Below are 12,500 nucleotides of genomic sequence, written 5' to 3'. Positions count from 1 at the left end.
TACTGAGGTTGAATGTCATCTGGCATTACGTTATAACATTCTCTCTCTGCGATGTCCGCTGCAGCCACCCCTCCCCTGCCTGTGTTCAAATGTCATTTGTGTCGTGTAACCGCAGCCTATCAGCAGCAGGACACATTCTCTTGAAACCCGCTCCTGTGCTCCTCGGCCCTGCAGGAGTCCACCAGGCTGCATGTAAACCTTCACATCCTCTATGGTCTCTCCTATGGTCCCCCGATGCACGTCCAACATGCACATAGACATATTTGATATATATTTATATACATATGTGTTTGTATGTGTACAAACAGTATATATGTTTGTGCTTGTATATATATATATATAAATATATATACTATGGTGCTGTAAATAATCCTATGGGGGTGAACCAATGACTACAGGGATGTTACGTCATGGCCCTCTCACCTCTAATCCAGCAGGTGTAGCTGTGTCCGTATTGTTACATTTGGACATCACTTTTATTCAAACAGAAAGCCCTTCAAATGTTTGAAGTTGATTGGAAATAAACATCCACCTACCCACGGCCCAATGGAAGGATTTTTTGTTTGTGTTTGATCATGGCCTGAAAACTGAGATGCATGATTCTGTTCTGCATTTCAAATACACTCTCATTCAGATGGCAAATGTTGTCTAGTTTTAAAGATTTCGATTTTTTGAAAGATAACTCCTGGTAAGTTAGGGCGCTCCTGATTGGTTACACCCCTGGTTAGGGGCTAACGAGCACACTAGTGCACTAATGAGCGCTGACTCCTCTCCTCTCGGACCCTCCTCCCACTGCAGCTCGTTTGAGGCGCTCCTCTGACAACATGACCCTGCCAGACTCCTTCATCCAGCGGCAGCGGCTGGACGCCAGCATGGCCGACACCTTCCTGGAGCACCTCTGTCTGCTGGACATCAACCAGGAGCCAATCACGGCCCGGAACACCAGCATCATCTGCACCATCGGTGAGTGGGTCAGCCAATGGCAGGGGACGATCCTCTTCAGCGGTCCTGTCCAGGACTCAGAGAGAGTCGACCAATGGAGTGACATGCGTCTGGGTTTTCCCCCTCCCACGGCCGTTGGTGATCTTTATGATCACATGTATGTGCACTCCTCGCCAAACTTCTTACCTCAGTTTTATCCGGCAGTGTTTAGTAACGCTTCAATATTAACGCCGGTCAATACCACACACTCGATACCAGGGCAGCGGGGGGGGCTCTCCGTAGACGGGTCCCCTACTGGGAGGAGGGTTCACCACCGGGAGGATTGCACCTGTGTCAGAGGGTGGGGGGGGGGGGGGGGGGGTGGGACAGACTGGGACGGATCAGTGAGCTGGGTGATCCAGTTGATGATCTATAACTGTCTCCCCCCCCCCCCCCCCAGGGCCGGCCTCCCGCTCCGTCCCCAAGCTGCAGGAGATGGTGAAAGCGGGGATGAACATCGCCCGGCTCAACTTCTCCCACGGCTCCCATGAGGTAGGGGTCTGTGCTCCTCTCTGCCCTCCTGGTCACAGCACGGCGACTCCCCCGCAGGGATGTCTGCTGATACGTCGTCTTAAAGGTCATTTAAATGTCAACGTATTACCCCAAGCGAGTTGTGACGATAACGGGTGGTTAAGTCTGTTAAATGAGCTGTTGAAGGACTGGGGTAGCGCTGGTCATCCTGGGGCGTTTCCTCAGCTCTACACTCAGTTCATTACCTCATCCCTACAGAATGATTGGCTTGGGCTCCTGATAGCATTTTGGATCTGAATGATCCATCAATACTACTTCAATATATTGGTACGAAGAGAATAAATCCAATAAATTATAACTAAAACGTTTTTCTGTGATGATTTTAAGAACAAAAAGAGACTGGGAATAATGTGAATTAAAATACAATGATGAAAATCTCCAGACAATAAATACTACACACACGAGTATAACATTTAGTTACTTATAGGTTTATGTGTCTTAGTCTCTAGGGGGGAAATTCTCGCTAATTCTAATTAAACATTGTGCAACAACCCCTGGTTGTGTACTTAAGCTTGTCAGGCATGCAGTGCCTCATCACCACCCCGCCTCCAGCCCCCCAGCCTCCAGTTATGTAAGGCGCTGGACCAGTGGAGAGGAGAAGGCCATGTCCCCGACCGAGCATCAGAAACAGTTACCCTCTCAGTCACCTCCCCACACACTGCAGCAGTAGCTTCAGGCCTCCTCTCCTGATCCTGTATAAAGGAGACGTAGTGGACCGAGCATGAGATACATTACTGTCATATTATTATTGCTGGAGCCGGATGACAACAGATCTACGTCCGGAACGTATGTCATAGCGAGTCTATCTGCTAGAGAGTCTATGGAACACACTGAATTGAAGCAATCCATGCCTGATGCAAACGGATGCTGAGTGTATTCTCCCGAACCACATCGGAGCAAATAGCAGGAGCCCTTCTCCCAGGAACATTTCAGGTAGTCATCAGACCAGCACCATTACCATTTCAGGTGGTCATCAGACCAGCACCATTACCATTTCAGGTGGTCATCAGACCAGCACCATTACCATTTCAGGTGATTAGGAGGCTGACGCCATTATCATTTCAGGTGGTTAGGAGACTGACACCATTACCATTTCAGGTGGTTAGGGGGCTGACACCATTACCATTTCAGGTGGTTAGAAGATTGACACCATTACCATTTCAGGTGGTAAGAAGATTGACACCATTACCATTTCAGGTGGTTAGGAGACGGATGGGGAAGGATTTGAACAACACTATAACCATTTCCTTTTGTTGTGGATGTAATACAGGAAAGTTGACATTAAACCTGGACCACGTCTGTGAATGTAAGCCAATGACACAACCCTGGGTTCATGCCTCTTGGGTGCACAGAGGTCAAAGTAGTCAGGTGTAGTCATAGTACTCAGTGTTGGTCATTGACTGACATAATTAATGCTATCCTCTCTGTCTTTCTCTCTCTCTCTCTCTCTCTCTCTCTCTCTCTCTCTCTCTCTCTCTCCTCTCTATCCTTTTCTCTCTCTCTCTCTCAGTACCATGGCGACACTATCAAGAATATACGCGAGGCAGTGGAGACGATAACCTCCGACCCCTTGTACTATAGGCCAGTAGCCATCGCCTTGGATACCAAGGGCCCAGAGATCCGCACGGGATTGGTCAAAGGGGTGAGTGGAATACAACACCGTATTCAACATGGCTGTAAGTGGGATCTGAATCCCATCAGTGGGGTATGCACAGTGTAAATGCAAAGAACGTAAATGGGTGTTATTACCATTCAGGAATCCCTGGGTTGAAGTGTATTCACACACACACAAACGCACACAAACACACACACATACACACACACACACACACACACAAACACACATGCATGCTTGCACCAAAATAAACAGTACATCAACCCACCAAGATCTTGGGTATTTATGTAAAGCAGGTTTCTCTCTCTATGATTGTCTCTCTGTGTCTTTTTCTCTATATCTCTCTGCGTCTCTCTGTGTCTCTTTCTCTATATCTCTGTGTCTCTCTGCGTCTCTTTCTCACCTCGCAATCTCTCGTGCTCTGCCTCTCTGTGTATTTCCCACTTTCTCTCTCCCTCGCTCTTCCTCTGCTTGTCTGTCTTACTCTCTCACTTTCACCATCTCTCTCTCTGTCTCTCTGTGTCTCTATTTGTCTCGCTGTGCCTCTGTGTCTTTCTATGTCTCTGTGTATGTGTCGCTCTGTGTCTCTGTGTGTCTCTCTCTATGTGTCTCTTTGTCTTTGTGTGTCTCTCTCTATCTCCCTCTCTATTTGTCTCTGTGTCTCTGTATTGCTGTCTCTCTCTCTCTCTCTCTCTCTCTCTCTCTCTCTCTCTCTCTCTCTTAGAGCTGGATCCAGCTGAGTGTCTGATCAATGTTCTATTTGCCAGAGCCCTAAACCCACTGATGGATTTAAAACCACATGTGGCAATATAATGTAGATGCTGTCTGTTTGGAGCTAGCTGTGCCAGGAAGTACGTTCTGCCCATTGTGCCACAACATATCATGTGTATCATTGGCCATATAAAATATGATCATTAGGGTGGGAAGGCAGGAAGCACAAGATACTTGGCTCCTAATATGATTTGCATGTTAAAGAGGAAAGCCTCAATGCTAAATACTTTACCATACAAATGAAATCCAGTAAAAAAAATAAACATGATGGGCTATGATCCTAAATGAGTCAAAAGAAAATGTTTCAGTTGTTACATTTTGTGTTGGGTAGTGCTTCTGTTTATTACAGATTAGCTGCGTCTCAATTATACAGCATCACCTTCCTCAGCCGGATGAATCAGCTGAGATGTGTTTGGATAGTAGAATTTTATGATTCAATAAGGAACTTTATAATAAGTTCTGTTTGTCTGTGTGTGTGTGTGTGTGTGTGTGTGTGTGTGTGTGTGTGTGTGTGTGTGTGTGTGTGCCTGTGTGCCTGCATGCCTGCGTGCCTGCGTGCCTGCGTGCCTGCGTGCGTGCGTGTGTGTGTGTGTGTGTGTGTGTGTGTGTGTGTGTGTGTGTGTGTCTGCGTGCCTGCATGCCTGCGTGCCTGCGTGCCTGCCTGCGTGCCTGCGTGCCTGCCTGCGTGCCTGCGTGCCTGCGTGCCTGCGTGCGTGCGTGCGTGCGTGTGCGTGCGTGTGTGTGTGTGTGGTGCTCGTGAGTACAGAGCGTGGAGGGGGAGGTGGGGCTGAAGAAGGGGGATCAGGTGCGCGTGGTGACGGCGGAGGCTGACAGGGACCACACTGATGGGAGCGTGGTCTGGGTGGACTACCCCAGCCTGCCCAAGGTCATCCAGAAGGGAGGCCAGATCTACATCGACGACGGCCTCATCGCACTCAAAGTCCTGGAAACTGGTATGACGGTTAAAAATTTAGATCCCAGCCCAACCTCGGTGATATCATACCTGGCTGAACGGATTGCTCTGCTGGTTCCAACGGGTCGTTGTAATACACACCAACTAATTCCCTAAGAGACTCTACACACTTTATTTCAGTTTACATCGGTAAACTTAAATTGACTGTTAACATCTTTCCAATGTTTAGTGTGTTTTCCACATACTTGAAAAAATAGATGCCTTTGTAATTATGACCTCACTTCCTGCTCCGCTCAACGCCAGGCCCTGATTGGGTGGACACGGTGGTGGAGGCGGGCGGCCTGCTGTGCAGCCGTAAGGGGGTGAACCTGCCCGGCTGCGACCTGCTGGACATGCCGGCGGTGAGCGAGCGCGACGAGGCGGACCTGCGCTTCGGCGTGGCCCAGGGCGTGGACATGGTGTTCGCCAGCTTCATCCGCTCGGCGCAGGACGTCAAGGAGGTGCGGCGTGCGCTGGGGGAGCGCGGCCACGCCATCAAGGTCATCAGCAAGGTGGAGAGCCGCCAGGGGGTGCAGAAGTGAGTGGCGGCGGACCCCGGACGAGTGAGGTGGGGCGGGGGCACCTTGAGGGCCCCGCAGGGCGGTCAGGGAGCCACTCTAAGACAGGAGCACACGGGAGGACTGGAGCCTGGTTCTCTAGAGGCGCCTTTAGTGGGGGCAGGATAGTGCAGGTCCCTGGGGACCTTCGGAACACGGCGTGGGGTGTGGGGGCTGGGGAGTCTGTGGGTCCCAGGCGAGCCGGTGCCGTACATATCCTACATGTTTGATTTGTACAACTGGAACAGAGATTGGAGTATAGATGATTATCATTCAACCCTTAGCTATTCATTGGTTGCATATTAGACATGGCCATTTAGGCTGGATTTTTTTTTACTTATAAATAATTATTTCATATTCTCTTTCATGGCATTTATTTACCTTCTCTGATTGTAGATTATGATCTTCAGTTTCACCTAGAAATGTCCAAGCCTGGTCCTAGGTCCTACCAGACTCTCCTACTTCATTTCATTTGCATTTGAGAGTCTGGACCTACTCAATTTACAAACGTTAACTCACTTGAAGGCGGGTGTCTGTTTAAGTTTAAAACTATTGGATCTGCCCAGTGCCACTCTGGATCTGCCATAACCGATCGCTAACGTTTGGCCGGGAATCACGTTGCGAGCAGGCTGTAAACAAACCAAACACCGTGCGTGAAGATGTCCATCAACGAGAGCTGACTTTAACGTCATTGTCCTCAGCCACTCCCTCTGTTCGCTGATTGGACGCAGAAATTTTGGATGGAGAAAAACAACTAACATACCGCAGACCCAGACCTAGTACTGAAGGGAAATCAAAATTGAGCGGAAGTACTTAGGCGGGCGGAGCCAGGCTAGAAATGTCCCTGGTTGTGAGATTTTTTCAAATGTAAATGTAAATGTGTAAATGTAACCCGAAATCATTATATCATATTTTGGATCAAATTAAATGATATATTTATATGATAATTTGTCATAATTTAATCTAATAGAATTAAGCACTGCAAAAAATCACGAGTGAAAACGGTTTTATTAGGCTTTTACTCCAGGAGCAATAATACATCTAGCCTGGGAGGAGGAAATCATTAGTTGAGCGCACAAAGAGAGTGAGCAGCGCACAACTGAGGTCCACTGCACGCCCGGATATGAGGGTGGGGCTCTATTGGTCGCCATCTGAATTTGAGAGTGATTGGCCAATGTATCCCTAAACGCGATTGATATATATGTATTTAGAAGTCCAGATTTATTATACTTCATAAGACAATCTCAGGCACAATGAGGCGATGCTTACAATTAACGTAGTTTCCTTTAGTTTGTTCTTTACTGATGACCATTTTTAACGTTTAAGTACCTGGTCTGTTGATATTCTATATTCTGAATAATGCTATTCTTCAGGGCTGAGAGAATGGTTCCCTGATGATCCTGCTTTTATTCATGGCACCATAATCATATGTTTTGTTAATAACCGCACGCTGTCTGAGGTGCATCTCTGTGCTTTATTGTTCTCCAAAGCACGTTCTGAGACCTCGGCTCTTCAGCAGCCTCTTGGTGAAATGTGGACTTGCATCATGGACCCCAAGAAATCCTCAGAGCACCTCAAAAGCTTTTTGGAAAACATGTAACCAATCAGATTCAGGGATACGATTGCAAAGGCTGGCTCCACTCACAATTCCAATTGGACCCAGGCGAGCAGAAAAATACCAGAGCGAGCAGGAAAACACTTTGCCAGCACGAGAGCTAAGACAGTATTTGTGCGCTCAAGGGCATAAATTGGGTTCTGCTTTAGTTTGTGTGCTCGCTCAACTAATGATTGCTCCTCACAGGCTATATTATTGGTCTCGCAAGCAGAGAAATATTATGCGCAAGGGAAGTAAAAGTCCTCACACAAATCCTTTGTGCACAGATGTGTTAGGTGATTTACACTGATAGTATCATAGTTATAATAGTAAACACTAGCTACACTATCCGGCAGAATTGAACCACATTATTTCACCTACAATACCGGTAGTGCTAAGAGGAATAAACAGGATGGTGTATAAATCCACTTCTGACCGGAAACCTATTTTGCTAGACTGCCTGTTGTCACAGACTGACAAATAGATGTAGGTCAGCCTTGCCCTACCAAGACGGTTAAGATCTATGATGGTCGATCGAGATGTTTGTGTTCAATATAACTGCCACTTCAGACACTCAGACAAAGTGTTAAATAGTTGACACTACTTTGTGTGATCCACTTTGTACCTTGAAGTCCTGGTCTGGTGACTGTGACTCCAACATGGTATCTCCTTGGATCCGATATCGTTCATGACTCATCATTCTGTGAGATTATTTCCTTTCAAAGTTATTACAGCGTATAATATATTGCTAGATTACAATTGTATGCGTCTTCTCTCTTCTCTCCATAGCGTTACAGACCGTAAGGTTGGGGATCATTTACACTCCCAGATTGCCAATTTATTTCAAACAATTATTATGAATGATTGGAAAAAATCTGCTATTGTTTGCTGCTATTGTTGTTGTTGTTTCGTGGCAGCACATCCCAAAAATACTTCACAAAAAAAAGATAATGATTCCTATGCACCCCAAACTCCTGCCTGGACTATTTATAACAAGCCTCCTCTCCCCCCTCCCCACGTTAGTTTCGACGAGATCCTGGCGGCGAGTGATGGGGTGATGGTTGCCAGGGGCGACCTGGGCATTGAGATTCCGGCAGAGAAAGTTTTCATTGCCCAGAAGATGATGACCGGACGCTGCAACGCCGCCGGCAAGCCCGTCATCTGTGCTACGCAGGTCAGCCCCGCTCACACACACTGCAGAGCACCAAGCCCGTCACCTGTGCTACGCAGGTCAGCCCCGCTCACACACACTGCAGAGCACCAAGCCCGTCACCTGTGCTACGCAGGTCAGCCCCGCTCACACACACTGCAGAGCACCAAGCCCGTCACCTGTGCTACGCAGGTCAGCCCCGCTCACACACACTGCAGAGCACCAAGCCCGTCACCTGTGCTACGCAGGTCAGCCCCGCTCACACACACTGCAGAGCACCAAGCCCGTCACCTGTGCTACGCAGGTCAGCCCCGCTCACACACACTGCAGAGCACCAAGCCCGTCACCTGTGCTACGCAGGTGAAAAATCTACGTAAAATACAGTGTTCTTTCATGAAATCGCATTTTACATCATTGCATATTAATATGATGTCAATTGTGCGGGAATGGAACCCGGGTCGCTGCGATCAGGTCTGGGCCCCGTTTCCCGAAAGCATCTTTAGCCTAAGTGGATCGCAGAGTGGGTCGTACGAGCATCGTACAGTTTTCACACCGTTTCCCGAAAGCATCTTTGGTAACAAACGTCTTGAAAACGCTCGTAGCTAACGAGTGCTCCAGGGTACTCGTAGGACGCTAAGTGCCTCGTTAGCCTACTATAGCCTCAGTGGCGTAACCAGCGGACATTCCTAGTATTGGATGTGTTTTATTATAACACATTGGTAATGGTGTATCACGTGCGTCTGAGCCTAATGTGGGCCATTATGTTCTTAGTTTGAGAGAGACAGTCCAGGAAATGTTTGAGCAGGCAGGGCACTTAAAATGTGTGAGAGAAAGTGGGAAATGTGTGAGAGAAATAATGTAAAAAAAAATTAACTAAAAAAAATTATTATAAAAAATAAAAAATAAATGCAAAGGACCAGGCAAAAGGCTGGGATATGGTGGGGATTGGTCACGTTGACGGGAATGTTTAGTGACATGTGGGAGGGTGGAGGGGGTTAAAAAAAAGTCTCAATCACTCTTCGACGTGCATGAAAACCAGCCGCGTTATGAGGGAGGCCGTCCTCACACCGATCTTCCTCGTCGTCATCGTCCTCAATGTTCTCCGGTTCAACCAAAGCTACCCCAGCCTTAGCTGCAATGTAGTGCAACATAGCTGTCACACATATCACAGCGCATGACTTGGCCGGCGAAAACTGGAGCCCTCCGCTGGACTTGTGAAGGCATCTAAAGCGCAACTTCCACCTCCCGATCGTGCGCTCAGGATTAGGACTGATATATATGTCGGCCTAGGCTTAATCCATTGTGTTTTAATATCTTTAGCATTCATATTATTGTAATCTGTTCTTTTCGTAGGCTACTCTGCGGTTGGCCTTGATGGGGAGATATTTTAACCCTTTTTAACCCCATTTTCCTCCGACATTCCTGCGTCTCCCCCTGCGTCATAGCCCGTTTCAGCACCATGTCAGTGGACAGGTACAATCCTACGATCGTCGTGAGTGCAGCGAATGCGCGTTCACGTTAAGAGGAGTTTCGGGAAACGCTCCAAAGAAATGATCGATGGTTCTAAAGATCCATCGGGAGAATGATCTTACGAGCGAAGATCCATCGATATCGGGAAACGGGGCCCTGGACCTTAATGGTACCCGCTCTACCCAGTGAGCCAATGGTGCGCCAGCAGCCCCTCTTTAACAACGCTTTTCCCCAATTCTTCCAATGCTTATCGCCACGTATCACTGCCAAGAATCAACAGTTAAATGTGGGAGGTCCCGTTGGAGCAGGGACCAAGCTCAATCCTAGATTGCACGTTGGTCTGGGGAAGATGTTGTCATTTTCTTCAGCACAAGAGGCGTGATCAATGGGCCTAGTTCAAACGACTCTGTTTGCAATTTTGCTGCATGCCGTCGCTTCCCTGTCGTCGTTGTGTTAAACCAGCCAATCGGGCGCCAGGGGGAAAAGCCAGATTGGTGATTAGCTCCCGCAAAACGTATCGAAAATAGAAAGAAATGCATGTTCTTCTCCAGACCCTTCTGCAGGGCGAACTCAAATTGCCGGCAGAGTGGGCGGGGCTACCCAGTCTGCAGTGTATTACCGATAACTTGAAGATGGATTAAACACACGGTGTAGTGGAGTGAATGCACAGGGCAGACGGTTAGAAAGATCATTGATGGACTGCTGGGGTCTGACTTTTATCATGGTTGATTGGGTGGAGAAGGTTCATATTTAGTGGCTGCTCACCGTTGTCAGAACGGGATATTAAACACGCTTCTTAATACGTTAAATAGCACGGCAGAAAGATAAAATGAGACATGACGAAAGCTTGAACGCTTTTGGCCCTTCCATACACACAGGCATGCCTGCGCACACGTACACACGCAAACCAGCTGGGTAATGGATTCCATCCGTATAAATGAACAAGGGGGTGATGCTGGAACACATGCATGATAGCCCGTGTTCTTCTGCCCCACCGCCTTCACACCACCACAGTCTAGTCGGCTGTCATGAACACTCACGCTCACACATATACCCCGCCGTCTCCCTACACACACACACACACACACACACATATGCATGAAAACACGCACACACACTCCCATCCATGCAAACATACAGGCACTCCCACTCACACAAGCATAAACACACACGCACACACACACACAGACACACACACACACACACACACACACACACACACACACACACACACACACACACACACACACACACACACACACACACACACACACACACACACACACACACACACACACACACACACACACACACACATACACACAAACACACATGAATTAGGCAACATGAGTCATTGCACCAAGTCTGGTTAATGCCACAGCCCTCAGAGAGACAGCACTCTAGCAGGTCTGCCACACACGCACACACACACCCGAAGCATACACAGACACACAAATAAACACACAGACACACACACACACACACACACACACACACACACACACACACACACACACACACACACACACACACACACACACACACAGATGGACAAACATGCATTTGCATAGGGATAGGAACTTGACGTTCATGTGACGACCTCTCTTATGTTTGGAGTGTCTTTCTCCTTACTGACCAATAATGCGGGACTGCGTGTCCCCAGCAATCATCTCTCTCTTTCTTCCCTCTCTTGCTGTCTCTTGCTCATCGACCTCTCTCTTCTCTACTCCAGCAATCTATAGCTGAAGCAATTACCCTTGTCCTCTTCATGTTTTTTCTCCTCTCAAAGCATTAATGCCTGTCCTGTCCTGTGTGCATCTGTGGTTGTGTGTGTGTGTGTGTGTGTGTGTGTGTGTGTGTGTGTGTGTGTGTGTGTGTGTGTGTGTGTGTGTGTGTGTGTGTGTGTGTGTGTGTGTGTGTGTGTGTGTGTGTGTGTGTGTGTGTTTGTGTGTCTGCATGTGTGTGTCTCTATGTGACTGCATGTGTGCTTAAGTGTATGTGTGTGTTTCTGTGTGTGTGTGTGTGTGTGTGTGTGTGTGTGTGTGTGTGTGTGTGTGTGTGTGTGTGTGTGTGTGTGTGCATTTGTGTGTGTGCGCCTGTCTGTGTGAATGCGTGTGTGTGTGTGTGTGTGTGTGTGTGTGTGTGTGTGTGTGTGTGTGTGTGTGTGTGTGTGTGTGTGTTTGTGTAGATGCTGGAGAGCATGGTGTCCCACCCGCGGCCCACCCGAGCAGAGGGCGGGGACGTGGCCAACGCCGTGCTGGACGGGGCCGACTGCGTGATGTTGTCAGGGGAGACGGCCAAGGGACTGTTTCCTGTAGAGGCTGTCGCCATGATGCACTCGGTAGGAAGTGTGTGTGTGTGTGTGTGTGTGTGTGTGGTGTGTGTGTGTGTGGTGTGTGTGTGTGTGTGTGTGTGTGTGTGTGTGTGTGTGTGGTAGTGTGTGTGTCTGTGCTAGTGAGTGTGTGTGTGTACATGTGCATTTATTCCTATGTGTATATTTGTTTGCACATGCAATGAAATAACTTGAGTGTGAATATTATAATGTTCACCATTAGAGCTCTACTCCTCAAAGGGGTCTGGGTGTCCGGTGGTTAAGGGGGTCTGCCTCAATACCCTGAAGGGGAATGAATTAAAACTCCAAAGTCAGCGGTCTACCTTTAGTTCTCCTTGAGATGCGCTACCCCAACCTTCTCTGTAACGACATGCATCTAGAAATATCCAATCCACTCAAATAGTAGCAAACAGATACGCCCCGGCCCACCATTCTGTGTACCCCAGGGTCAGAGAGGAACAGGGCTCAGGGGCATTCTGCCCTATCTAACCTTTAATTGCCCTCAGATCTGTGATGAATAAGAGTCGAAGTTAAATTCTGTTTGAAG

At 48.1% G+C, this 12,500-nt stretch overlaps 1 protein-coding gene across 4 annotated transcripts in view; it reads left to right on the top strand.

Annotated features, from left to right (window-relative positions):
• The window catches only part of LOC132467619 (inward rectifier potassium channel 2-like), a 105,863-nt gene that overhangs the window by 4,000 nt on the left and 89,363 nt on the right, over positions 1-12,500 (top strand). For 2 of the 4 annotated variants that reach the window (XM_060065050.1, XM_060065049.1), the window contains exons 2-8: positions 799-963; positions 1,382-1,473; positions 3,023-3,154; positions 4,665-4,851; positions 5,115-5,388; positions 8,025-8,175; positions 11,810-11,977. In XM_060065050.1, the coding sequence (XP_059921033.1) occupies positions 825-963; positions 1,382-1,473; positions 3,023-3,154; positions 4,665-4,851; positions 5,115-5,388; positions 8,025-8,175; positions 11,810-11,977 (1,143 nt within the window). In that variant the 5' untranslated portion in view covers positions 799-824. Of the gene's footprint in view, positions 1-795; positions 964-1,381; positions 1,474-3,022; positions 3,155-4,664; positions 4,852-5,114; positions 5,389-8,024; positions 8,176-8,469; positions 8,512-11,809; positions 11,978-12,500 lie in introns of those variants that run through there. The other 2 variants (XM_060065048.1, XM_060065055.1) reach the window with 2 other exon arrangements.

Source organism: Gadus macrocephalus, chromosome 11 (genome assembly GCF_031168955.1).
Source record: "Gadus macrocephalus chromosome 11, ASM3116895v1".
Classification (NCBI taxonomy): domain Eukaryota; kingdom Metazoa; phylum Chordata; class Actinopteri; order Gadiformes; family Gadidae; genus Gadus; species Gadus macrocephalus.
This window is presented reverse-complemented; position numbering and strand designations above follow the sequence as displayed.